At 41.0% G+C, this 13,610-nt stretch overlaps 1 protein-coding gene across 1 annotated transcript in view; it reads left to right on the top strand.

The window, feature by feature from the left end:
- Positions 1-2,054, top strand: part of PDXK (pyridoxal (pyridoxine, vitamin B6) kinase) — a 44,692-nt gene extending 42,638 nt beyond the window's left edge. The window contains exons 9-11 of the mRNA XM_010580244.1: positions 393-529; positions 1,088-1,154; positions 1,926-2,054. Coding sequence (XP_010578546.1) covers positions 393-529; positions 1,088-1,154; positions 1,926-2,038 — 317 coding nt within the window. The 3' untranslated portion in view covers positions 2,039-2,054. The remainder of the gene's footprint in view (positions 1-392; positions 530-1,087; positions 1,155-1,925) is intronic.
- Positions 2,055-13,610: the final 11,556 nt, after the last annotated feature.

The following is a 13,610-nucleotide window of genomic DNA, read 5'->3' as shown; positions in this document are numbered from 1 at the left end:
ACAACCCAGAGATACTCTAAATTATGGTTTGGGATGCCCCATCTAGGATTCAGCAGTCTCCATAAATATGTGGTTTCCTGAGCAAGCTGCTGCTGCTGCTGTCTAAATGAAAATAGGTCGCTCTCAATCCTTATGAAAATGAAGGTGCTAGCTACCTGCTCCCTCTTAAGTGAAGTATGTACAGTATATAAGTTGTAAATGCTATCCCAACTTGGCAAAGTTTTGAAAGGTTGCACCTTTTAAAAGAGCTGGTACAAAGTTTACAATGTTCCTTAGCATCTTTACGTTCCAAACAACAAAGAAATTCAAATCTGGTGATCACCTTTAAATTATAGTAAATGCTACTGTATTAATTGCTGGGTCTGTTACTTAACTGTCTGTCTGTATTGTAGCTAAAGCAGATGGTACCAAGATGACACAAAGAATTCGAATGGAGTCTCCTAAGGTGGATGCTGTCTTTGTTGGAACAGGAGACTTGTTTGCTGCTATGCTTTTGGCATGGACACATAAGCATCCAAACAATTTGAAGGTGTGGGAGAAGTTACGTGTCTCTCTGCAAGTTTAGGCTATGTTTCTTTTTTTTTTATTACTTTTAATCTATGACATTATTTAAAGACTCTCATCTGGTTTGGCTTTTTTTCTTCTCCTCAGAGGATAAAAAGCAGAATTTCCTTTTTGCCAAAACATTTTAGTTTGTACAATTTTGGGCGGTCACATTTCAGTTACATGGTTTTTGTAATTTTGCCAAATAAGATGTTCTCTCTAGAGAGAGAGACTGCATGCATGTTTGTAATTATATTTTTTACCCTCACTTCATAATAAGCACTGAAAATCATTTATCAGATCTATTTTTCTATTTCTTTCCCTTAAGCACATAGAGTCATTGATATGGGTGTATGGTTTCTAATATGTGTTTTGGGAGAATTAAGAGAGTCTAAAGTGTTTTTTTTCCCAAACTCTATATTACATAGTTGTCATCCTGTTTGTGTCTCAGTCATGTTTGCCTATTAATAGCAGCGTTTTTGAAATAATATTAAACTAGGCAGCTGAAATTTTACTAAAACCTGAATATATGATGTTAATGCAGGTGGCATGTGAAAAGACTGTGTCAGCCATGCAACATGTTCTGCAAAGGACCATTAAGAGTGCAAAAGGTAATTCGTTCAAACCTTTTTCCCTTGTTCTGTCTGGATTTGCATCAGAAGAAACATTCAAAGAGCTTTCTGGTTTCCTGACTGAAGGGAGCTCTGTGCAGAAGCAGCCAGAGAATTTACAGAATGAGAGCTTGGTAGTCTTGTCAGTGCATGTTCCTTACTGTGTCCTCCAAGCCTATTTTTGACAACATCCGACTGAAGATGTCACTGTTCAGCTTGTAGTGGCACTACAGTCATGCTGACTGTGCTTGACTGCTTTGCAAAAGAGGGGTGGAAGAAATTGAGGAACTGCCGAGTTTGATGTGCAAGAGACCTTCTGTTTTAAGTGTAGCTCCATCACTTTCCCTTTGAGTGCATGTGTTTAGTATTGAGAGGGGTTTATCAACTAATAATAAACTGTCTGTTTGCTGTGTTGGGCATGTGAGGAGCAATTTTTGTTTCAGCTTCTGTCCCCTTGGAGTTCCCATGTATTTCAGTTCCTAAGGAGATCCAGATGGGATCTGTGGGTTCTCAGAGCATTTCTGTGTCACTTTCTAATAACAGCAGAGCTGTGTTTCTTTCCTGGAGAGAGGTGTGGAAAGGGGTGGTAAGAAATCACAGTGCTGACCTGGATCTTCCACTTTGGAAGCTTTTATCAGGGTAGTAAGGGGGGTTAGTAAGGGAGATAGGGGAGGGGAGGAGCATAGAAAAAAATAGTGGGGTAACAGAACAATGTAACATGTTTCTTTTTATACTGCTGTTTTTAATGACATTCTGATGTCATCTTTTTAGCACAAGCTGGAGAAGGAAACAAACCAAACTCAGCCCAGCTGGAACTGAGAATGGTCCAAAGCAAAAAGGACATAGAAAACCCAGAGATCATAGTGAAAGCCACCGTGTTATAAAGGCTGTATGTCTCCAGTAACGCACAATGTATTGATGTCCTCATTTCTTTCCTGTAAATTGTAATATTTGCCTTAGATCTGTGACAGAAACCTGACTTTCATGAAATAGTGCCCAGCATAGGCAGATACCCACTCTCAAACATATGTGCTGGCCTTGCTCAGTTTTAAAAACAAAACAGTTAGTGTGTATTGAAGCATATTACCAGGTATCAAAATGGCTGTCCAATTCAGTTAGTCTGTGTAATTACCCAGGGCAAGAGAGTACAATGTTCCTGCCTTGCCAAAGACTTTAGATGTGAATTTGCTAAGGGAATGCTTGACTGACTGGAAAATATATTTCAAGATGGCATCTAGTGCCAATGGAGCTGGCTCCATGCTCCCTTTTCCTGGAGATATCTGGTTACCTACTCTGGTATTCAGTATCTCAGCTGCTATGAAACTAAGCAGGGTTAAAACTACACACAAAGTTCTGGTTGTGTGTGGGAGTACTTTGAAGATGTTTGGCATATAAATTCTCTGAAGTGACCTTGAGGTGTCATTCATGTTACTGATAACTGCTCTTGTTTCTTTTCTATGAACAGCTGCACAGCTTCATTTTTTGCAGGTACTGGCTGCTTATTTCTAACGTCTGTAGGTGCCCCCATGATTTTCTTCCAAAAGCTGCTCCAGAAACATCTTCATTAATAACATAATATCTTTATTCAGTAGCACTTATTAGAAATTTGTAGTTCTACCTCCGAGGCCAGGCTGATTCTTTGTTTAGTTTTTAACTAAGGACAAACATCCTGTAAGTACAAAGGAGAAAGCAGCTCTTACCCTGAAAGCTGGCTACCCTAGTTTGTTCTTCATGGATGGATGTATTTACAAACTATGTAGGGCACTTCCACTTAACAATAGTGAGCACTATTGGCAGCCTTACCAATGAAGCAATGTGGCAGAAGTAATTTTTGTAGTTTAGTAAGGTTTAGTAAGTTACATATGTTTGCTAAACGCAGTGAAATATACAAAATTAATTTGTTCATAATGTAAGTCTCTGCAACCTATGCTGATTAGAGATGACAGAAATGCATTCTTATTAATGCATCTTTATTTCAGAATTCTGCTTCATAAGGCTTCAAAATGGGATTCTTAATAATTTCAGCATTCTATACATCACAGCTACATATTATACCAGTAGGGCAGATACACTGACAGGTACTGACCACTCGTACTTCCATGTGATTTCTGTATGGTACTGAGGTTCTTGCTTCTCCTAAGGTGAGGTCTAGTCTGTTGTTAAATCCAAATTAAGTTGATGAGCTTTATTTGTGTCAGACGGCATAGGGAGATTAAAATTGCATTTCTACTTGCAGTGACATGAAGCAAATTTGCATTAGAGGAGAGGGCTGAGTTTTTCTTGATTACCTGAGTATGCTCAGGAAACTCAGTCATGGGTATCTCCCAGATACCTTTCCTGCATCTTCCTCATCACACCTGCCTAACTGATAGTGTCACTTGCATAGCTTGGGAGTCCTGAGGAGAGCTGGTTTGGAGATTGCTTTGGCCACTGAAGTCTTCACTTATCCCACCATTTTTGTGGATTTTCTGCCATTGTAAAAGTTAATTGAGTTCACCTAATAGAAGAGTAATTTATCCTTGAAGTGAATTTTTAGCTGAATAGATTTTTTTCATAGAATAAGATTTCATAATTAATACGTTTCTGAAATCCCTCATTTTCAGTATCTCTGAAGCAAATGAAATTTAAGAGATGAACACATTTTGCAGTAAATGTAACAAGCAAACCTCAGGCTCTCACTCTCAACAACTAATAATAATTTTATTTCCTCTCATGCATTTGGCATTAAAAATGGAAAAAAAAATCACATGACTTGAGAATGTCAAGGGGGGAAAAAAACAAAAACAAAACAGAAATGACCTACAAAATGTGACTCTACTGCCACAGTTTTTAGTAACCACTGCCATGAAATAACTTTCTAGCAATAATAATTTTGGTGATGTGAAGAGTTGCTAAAATTAGCAGTCAGTAACAGAGATGAGCTCGTGGCTGATATCCAACATGTAAAAAGACAAGAACTATCTTAACAGTGTGTGTAAATACCTGATGGGAAGCAGTGAAGAAGGAGCCAGACTCTTCTCAGTGGTGCCCAACGAAAGGATAACAAGCAATGGGCACAAATTGAAATACAGGAAATTCCATTTAAACATTAAAAAACCTTAATTCACTGTGAGGGTGATCAAACACTGGCACAGATTGCTTAGAGAGGTTGTGGAGTCTCCATCCTTGGAGATACTCAAAACCTGACTGAACATGGCCCTGAGCAACCTGCTGTATTTGACCCTGCTTGTGCAGTGGGGTTGGACTAGACGATCTCCAGAGGTCCCTTCCAACCTCAACCATTCTGTGATTCTGTGAAATACAATGAATTGCCTTTCTTGGCAGTGCTGTATTTTTAAATTGATGCAAATATTTTTTTCTTCCTGAGACACAGACTTCCAGACAGGCTAGGAAATAGCTCAGTATTAATAATTTGCCCCTCTTTTAGGTAAGCTGCTTTTTGCTTGGGCAGTTGTGCCAGAAATACAGTTGCCTTTTTTGAGATAGTTGCTTTCAGCAAAAATACTTAAATACTGTAGCTGGTGATGCATTTCAACAGTTGAACACAAAAGTATTTTAACTGTTTCTGGCATTGATTAAAGAAGCGTTGCATGCTATATTCCAAACAGAAGTGTGATTCTATGAGCTGCTATGGGTCACATACAAAAATCTTCAGGTGGCCGAGCTTTGAGACCTCTACTGGTTCCCTCGGATTGCCAAGAACTAGATGAATCCCAGGAGCAGTTCACATGCAGTAAATGACGTTTGATTTCTACGGTCCCATGGCTCCAGCACAGATCTTAGCTGGGTCTGGAACTGGCTTCTGGTACACTGTCTCCTATAGCCAGGGCTGTGGATTGCCCAGCACCCCCTGCACAAGCCTTAGCTTCATTGCCAGTCACATAACATGGCCTGGCTTGGGAGCTGCCTGGGGCCAAATTGAGAGCCATATGGTGGCCATCACTGCACTAGTGCAGTGCAAAATTGAGAGTCTTCAATTCTTCACATCAGAGGATCAACAGGAGAGAGAAGCTCAAAATTGACCTTTTAAAACTTTTTTAAGCAGCAATAGCAGTCAAAATTTGCTGTCAAAGAAACCCTACCTGTTGTAAGCATGTACTACAGAAAAGTCCTTTTAGTAAGTGTTAGACAGCACAATTTTTTTTTTTGCTTTCACAAGGGAATTGAGAGAAAGGCAAGGGCTGGTCTTTCTGAAATAAAGCAGCTTGGAATTTAGGAAACTTAAAGCTATCTTGCAAACAAGGTTTTATCTGTAAACCATAATGAACCATGATCTTACCATAAAAAAGAAAGCTATATATTTGTTGGAGCAGCTTATACCTTTCAGGTGTGATCTTTTCCCACTGCTTCAAAGAATGGATCAGTTCAGTAATTCACAGCTTCCTTAGAATCTGTGACATACCCATGTTAAAAAAAAAAAAAAAAGGCATGATGATACTAATGTGCTCAATTTGCAAAAGTTCATATTTTGCAGTAGCTAGATTCTGTAGCAATGGGCTGCTAGCTGCTTCTGCTTAAGTCCCCAGGGAGTTGCTCATGTGATACCTGTTTTAAACTCCTACTGACCTGATCTAAATTGGGTCAGGTTTATGTCTTCAGTGAAGAATTGGGCTTAACATCTCTTGCCAGGAACAAACATCAGAAATTATCTGTAAATATATTCTGTAGCTAATGTTTTGTAGTCACAACAGGCTAACAGGTATTTTTAAATGTCAAGGTATACACACTTAATACTTGGATGCTTTTTTATTTGTTCAGTTACACAGCACTTTTTCATGTTTGCAGAACAAAATTCAAAGACTCAGCACAATTCTGTCCAATCTTTTATTCCCTCCTTTCCTCCTGCATATAATAATCTGTATCTGTTTCTGAGTTCCTACTGTCTTTCTGGTGCAGCTGGAAAGTGTCTCTGTATTAGACAGCTGCCCACTACTTATTTAAGGGCTTGGAGGAGACTTATCAGGGTTGTGTGATCCATTTGCAGATCCTTAGGTAAAGAAAAATGGTTAGTCTAAACTAGTTTAGGTCCCAATTGATTACAGAAGAACAAGCACTTTAGCCCAGAGAGTGGAGTCAATAACTAATGGATAATCTTCCATGACCGTCCTAACAGCATGCAAGGTGTCTGTAACCCACCAGTCCAGCATTCACCAGTTAGGGACTGCTGACTTCTTTGCCACACGTATGCCCATGTGTATGTGTGAAGTTAGCAGCAAAGGACGCTTCTAATGGTGAAGTGTACATACACATGGGAACGGTGAATCCTTTGTGTTTGTGTCCAGTCGACTTCTGCACTGTTCGTTCTTTTCGCTTACTGGAAGTAATTTCTGCTGGATCCCTTTTTTCTGGAATGAACTTTCCAGTGTATGTGGTCAGCCATTTTGATTACTGCAAGTGCACTCATTTGTGGACCTGTGGTGCAGGAGAGACCAAAAGTTTTTTAGAAATTATCTACTCTATTCTGGGCCCGGATTAGTCTCTAAATGCTTAAAATTGACATGTACCTCTTTGGGAGACATGCATAAAGACGTGCTAAAATCAATGCTATTCATACTCTATATAAACATTTAAGAAATCTGCAGTATGAATTCTTAACATTAATGTTTGTTTGCTGATTTTTATCATAAGCAGGAGAAATCTATAATCAATGTGTTATACAAAAGAATCGGAGGACCAAGGTTTCTAGCTACTCGTACTACCTTTTTGAGTATCTTAACTGTGTCTTGATTGGTGTTAATTTGTTGTCTGAGACTGTTACAGTGATTGTATTGATTCATTTTAAAATATGTGGCAAGGAAGATTGTAATAAAAGCATCTACATTTAATATACCATGCACACACAAATTATTAGATCCTATTTTTGAATATGTTAATCATTTCAGAATTAAACAGAACAAGAACAGTTTGATAGTCTTGCTGAATAAAGTGGATGTAATTAAAGGTTTCCTTAGTTATATCCTAGTATAGAGAAAGGGTAGTTAAAAGAAAGAGTGCACATTTGTGCACTGTAATCATCTCATTGTAAGATAAGTATATGGAAGTGAGTAACATCCTTGTTGTCTTAATATTTTTTTTTTTCTTTAAAGAAGTTTCATGGGAAGACAACTTGGCATTCTGCACCACTGCTCTTGTATGCATCTTACTTGCATGTGTAGGACCTCTCTGTGTTGTGCTCTTTGTTCCTGCATACAAGGTGAGAAGAGGGGCTTGGAATAAGAACCACAGCTCATTTTGAAGGTCTGTTTCTTGCGCAGCATTTAGCTGCACTCCCCTTCACAGAATTTTTATCTTACTGCGTAGGTTAGAGCATACAAGACTATATAGAAGGAAGCAATTGTTCCTGCGTGTACGAACAAGTGCTTCTGTCAGCACTCTACAGCGTCTCTGCTATGGGAGTATTTTGCACGAGGAAGAGAGCAGGTATCCAGTTTAATGAGAGCACTGGTTATTGGAGAAGGTGCTATGTCATTATGCTGATGCCCACTGGAGAAGTTTGGCTTATGTTTATACTAAACAAAACCACCTCTCCTGAGTAAAGGTCCTTGCCCATTTAAAGAGTACTTTTAGAAGCTGATATAAGTGTTATAAATTTTGGTCACTCTGAAACCAAAATATTTCTTCATAAATGGAAGCACAACCCCTTCTTCTACATCCCATTGCAGCCTTATTGGCTCATTGACTAGTCATTCAACTCGTGTTAGAATCACAGGATAAGATTATTCAGAGAGCTGTTCTTCATGGAAGACATTTGCTTCTGGTAAGTGAGAGCCTACTGCTGAACAGTTTTGTAGCTTTCTAAAACATATCCATTCAAGATGCATATCAGCCATGGAAACTAAGCTTTGAGATGTTCAGTCACAACCCTGAAAATAGCTCTCCTCTTTTAAATAAATGAGGAAAACAGCGAGTTTATACATGCATGCAGGAGCAGATTTAAGGTAAATCCACGAGGTTCAGTCAGAAGCTGGAGGAGTGTGCCCTAAGCACCTGGCCAAGGGTGTTGAATGCAGCATGCAAGGGAGCTGCTATTGTCAGCACGATTTTTCAGGAGAGCCCAAGCTAGTTCTCACATTTTCCAGAAGGGAAGAATGTGGTTTGGTTTTCAACAGCCTAGGAAGATCCTGTCTGCTTCACCAGGAAACTCGGTGCCAGGTTACAGCCCCAGCGCCACCAGCCACCAGTTTGGTGCTTTTACTGCACCAGCAGCAATGGACCTCAAGGCAAATGGGATGTTCCCAAGTATGCTCCTAAATAAGCATGCGTTCCTGACTTAGTGCCTCCACAGTGCAAATAACAGTAATAAATCCACAATTTGCAAAGAAGTGAATAAGGCAGCACATTATTCAGATAGAGAAAACCAGCAATATGAGAAGGCTGTGCCATATGTTACCGCTGAAATCATATGTACTCCTTACCTATTGCCCTTGTGGTTGCATTGCTATTTAGAAAATCTGTGCGTAGAAGAGTGTAATATATGTACTCTGTGTGTGTGTGTGTGTGTTGAAGCTTTATTTGCAATGTGGTGGGGTGGGAAACAGAATTTGGGGGCTGGCTGTGTAGGCCTTCAGGATGTGAGCAGAAGGTCTTAAAGAATTATATTTTTATAGATTGTGCTGAAGCTTTGGGTCCCAGCCACACATAGCCTTTTCTTCCAGAAAAGTAAAATGGTTTGGAAAGACAGTCAGGTGGCTGTAATATAGTAGGGATAGTACAACCCCACCAGCCCTGGACAAACAGAATAACTTAATAAAAGATGCCTTTTTAAGTAATATTTTTTTAGTGCTGAATTGTTAAACAAATAAATATTTATGAGCAAACTTTCTATGTACTTAAAGTTCGTGTGGTGCTTTGTACTGACTAGGTGGACCTGTTATATGTTTACACATCTTAATGATTGTCCTTGAGGTGTATGTAGTAATTCAATGACTTTTATGTCAGAAAACCAGTGAAGTTCTGTGTAGTAGCAAATGATTTAATTTCTACTGAAACTGTAGGCTTTTTTAGTGTTTGTGTATTTTTCTGGTTGGCGGTTATGAGTTGTATTCTTTCTGCAGTAAGGCTTGTACGCTTGATTGTAGAGAGAGGCAATAGGATGGTAGATACCATCGTTTAAAAAGAAAACCCTAAATATTGCTACCTTATCCATTATAAAATCAGGTAAGTTGTGGCATAAGCCTGAAATTTAGATTTTGCATTGGAATAAAGTATCAAATACATATAGGGCAGGTTAAAAACAGGTGAGGGATTTGTTTATTTAATTAAATAAGACTGGGGGAATCTTACAAGTGCTTAATAGCAACATATAAATGGACAAGCCAAGAGACTGGAACAAAACTAGCTCGTTCACATTTTTTAACATTTTATGAACGTGGCTGAGCTAACTTCATAGCTTGTGCTCAATGTGTGCAACAGAGAGATGAGTAGGCTAAATGGGAGGAAGTAAAGATTTTTTCCCTGGAGTTTGTCAATTGTAATAATGTGAAGAATTTTAGTAGGGTGATCTGAATTTAAATTCATAAATATATTAGCTTTCAGAAGAGCTGAGTTACCAACAAAATCCCATTCAGTCAAAAGGCAAGCTGTTAGCATGTTTGAAAATTGGAGTGTGATTTTTTTCATCTTGCTATACTTACTTGAGTCTTTGTTTCTTATGGCTGGGAGACCAGGGCTAAACCACAGCCGTCCATATATATATGTATATATTTATTTTTGGGTTGTCATTTGGGGGCTCTCTAGAAAGTGCAGGGGTCTGCAACATGAATGAGTTGGCGGAGTATGGCCCTCTGCTGAATGTTGTGCTCCTACTGCAACAGTCGGTGATCTGGAAAAACTGAGCATCGTTTATTATGTCTCTTTTAAGAAACATGGCAACATCCTCACCACACTTCTGAATAAATCACTACTGCAAAAAGTAGAGGAGAATTTATCAGAAGTTTTCTTCTCAAGAGTTCCTGAGTTCTGGATATGTTAAAAGAGAAGTCCTTCTGCTTTGCTGAGTTAGCAAGAAAAATATCACTGAGATTAATAATGCATTGTTGAGGAGAGAGGCGACGGAAGGGAACAGCTATGTTTTGCATGTTTCGCTGTGCCTGGCTTTTCCTCCCCCGGGAATCGGTGGGTGCAATATACCCGTGGTGGTGGCAAAGTGACTGTTTCGCCTGCCCCCAGCCTTGGGCGAAACACAATTGCATAAATAAGTAAGTAAATAAGTAGGGGAAGTTACCTGGGAATTTAAGTGGCATTAGTATTTATTTTTGCCTGCAGATTTTAAATCTTACCACACCAAAGGTCTCTAGTTCATAAGGGATTTTCAGAAGATGCCTTGCCAAGTGATGTGGTGCAGCCTGTCACAGCTGGTTTGGAGCACAGCAAGCTTCTTGTGATACGCCTTGTGACAAATGGCGTTGGGATACCACCTGCGGACAGGTACTCCCGTCCTGTGGCCTGCATTTAGTACGGCACGTGTATTCATGCGCCTAATATGCGCTATATGTGGATACATGCCTTGCTAGGGAAGAAAACTGTAGGGCTTGTTGCTGGAGATGCTATGGTGGAAGGAAACACTGGAGAATTTAGCACCATCCAATGATGTCATTTGCTGTTGGTGATTGTTAGTGCAATGTATCCCTTTCAGTATTGTTTTCTTTCTGGAAGATGTGAGGGTGACAGCCTATATGCCATTTTAACATGCTTTTAGCTGGCTGAATGGGAAATACAAATCAAGATTGTTAAAAATGGAGGGGAGGGATAGCCATGAATTTGCCTAAGATCTAAGTGAGTAGAGAAAATTTAAGATTTGTCTCTAATTCAGAAATAATTCAATATTGACCAAATGTGTGCCATGCCTTCAGCGGGGAGTAGCATCTGGAAGAGGCCAATATTTAGGGTTTTTGCCCAAAGCACATTTAGTCCTGCTCTACTGTTTAGTGAAAACGCCAGTGCAGATGCCACCAGAGCCTCATCTTGTGGAGTAACGCTGTAATAAAGAATGTGATTTTCTTGTGAAAGTCTTAACCTCTTCTTATGAAAATAACACACAACTCAGTATTTTCATGGTGTATAAGTGAAATGTAATTTTTTTTTTTTCAATAAAATACATCTCCTTTCCTAAATGTTTTTGGGGTTGTTTTTTTTTCTTCCTTGGTGATGTTTCTCTTTCTCCAGTTAAGTGGGAGTACCCAGCTTTACTGGAGATCGTAACTGTGAGATTCACGTGCTGGCATTTGCCCTCCTCTCGCAAATGCCTCCTGTGAGTGAGCCGGCGGTGAGCCTTGTGCACGTCCTGCTGCGTGTTACCTCTCCTCCGCTTGCCCGGAGCTGCAGCGTGGGGCAGCCGGCTGGCCAGAGCTTTCCTCCCGGGAATCCCACACAAGGAAATCTCACTGCCTGACGCAGTGCCTTGCTATTAACTGCCAGTTGTCCCCCAGTTCCTGCGGCTCTGGGTAATTTCAAGTAATTATTGTGAAGAATGCCTGAAACCCGGAAGGAAAGTCTTTAATCCTGCTTGTGCCAGGACATTTCAAAACCTCACTGTGAGGAGTAAGGTGAGGTAAAACACACTGGATTCCTCTGGGGATTTGAGGCATTTAAATAGCCTCTGTTTGGAGTTATTGAGGTTTCACTGGTTGTTAATTATGTGGAAAGAATGGGCAGTAAATCTCAGGCCAGCATCAGAAGGGAGACTAGCCTGCCAGCTGCTGCTGCGTTAGGTCTCCTGAATGGTCTCCTTGAACGGCAGGCCAAGAGGAGAGGTATGACGACAGCTACACACCTTCCTGATCCTGTCTTGTGAGCCTTGGTTTATTCAATTTTATTTACATGGCTAATCCAGACACTTTGTGAATGCTAATCCCAGGTGTAGGTGCGCTCTTGAATGATCAAGGTGTCTCCCTGCTAATGATCTGACTACATCCATCATCATGGGAGAGAAAAAAATAATTAGAATAGAATAGAAGTAGAATAGAACAGACTACTTCAGTTGGAAGGGACCTACAACGATCACCTAGTCCAACTGCCTGACCAATTCAGGGCTGACTAAAAGTTAAAACATGTTATTAAGGGCATTGTCCAAATGCCTCCAACACTGACAGGCTTGGGGCACTGACCACCTCTCTAGGAAGCCTGTTCCAGTGTTCAACAACCCTCTCAGTAAAGAAATGCTTCCTAATGTCCAGTCTAAACCTCCCCTGGCACAGCTTTGCACCATTCCCACACATCCTATCACTGGATCCCAGTGAGACGAGATCAGCACCTCCCTCTCCACTTCCCTTCCTCAGAAAGCTGTAGAGAGCAGCGAGGTTGCCCCTCAGCATCCTTTTCTCCAAATTAGACAAGCTTAAAGTCCTTAGCTGCTTCTCATAGGACCTGCCTTCCAGCCCTTTCACCAGCTTTGCTGCCCTCCTCTGGATGCATTCAAGGACCTTCACAACCTTGTTTAATTGTGGGGGCCAGAACTGCACACAGTTCTCAAGGTGAGGCCACACCAACTCTGAATACAGCGGGATAATCCCCTCTTCTGACCGGCTGGTTATCCTGTGTTGGATGCCCCCCAGGATGGGGGTTGCCCCCTTGGCTGCCAGGGCACACACTGCTGACATACTGAGCCTGCTGTCGACCAGCACCCCCAGCTCCCTTTCTGCAGGGCTGCTCCCCAGCCACTCCTCTCCCAATTTATACTTGTGCCCAGCATTACTCTGTCCTAGGTGCAGGATCTGGCATTTGGACTTGTCATATTTCATCCCATTAATCACTGCCCAATGCTCCAGTCTGTCTAAATCCCTCTGCAAGGCCTCTTGTCCCTCAAGAGAGTCAACAGCACCTCCCAGTTTGGTATCAGCAAACTTGCTAATGGTGCATTCAACTCCTGCATCCAGATCATTGATACATACATTGAACAGAACCGGCCCTAGAATTGAACCCCGAGGAGCAACTGGTGGTGACCGGTCACCAGCCAGATGCAGCCCCATTCACTATGACCCTTTGAGCCCTCCCCTTCAGCCAGTTCTTCACCCAGCGCACCATGAACCCGCTCATCCCACAGTTGGACAACACTTCCAGAAGGATGCTGTGAGGGACAGTATCAAAAGCCTTACTAAAATCCGGAAAAACTACATCCACTGCTTTCCCTTCATCGACTAGGCAGGTGACCTTATCATAGAAGGATATCAAATTAGTTAAACAGGACTTTCCTTTTGTGAACCCAATGTTGACAGTGCCTGATGATGGCATTATTCTTTAAATGCCTTTCAATAATACCCAGTATAATCTTCTCCATAATTTTTCCAGGAACTGAGGTTAGACTGACAGGTCTGTACTTCCTTGGGTCTTCCCTCATGCCCTTTTTGTAGGTTGGAATAACACTGGCTAGCTTCCAGCCAGCAGGGACCTCCCAAGACCTTTCGTAGATGATCGAGAGGGGTCCTGCTGTAACATCCACTGGCTCCTTCAGAACTCTGG

The sequence above is a fragment of the Haliaeetus leucocephalus genome, unplaced genomic scaffold (assembly GCF_000737465.1).
Source record: "Haliaeetus leucocephalus isolate CR32 unplaced genomic scaffold, Haliaeetus_leucocephalus-4.0 Scaffold702, whole genome shotgun sequence".
Taxonomy (NCBI): domain Eukaryota; kingdom Metazoa; phylum Chordata; class Aves; order Accipitriformes; family Accipitridae; genus Haliaeetus; species Haliaeetus leucocephalus.
Note: the sequence above shows the minus strand (reverse complement) of the source record. Positions and strands in the feature narration are given on the sequence as shown.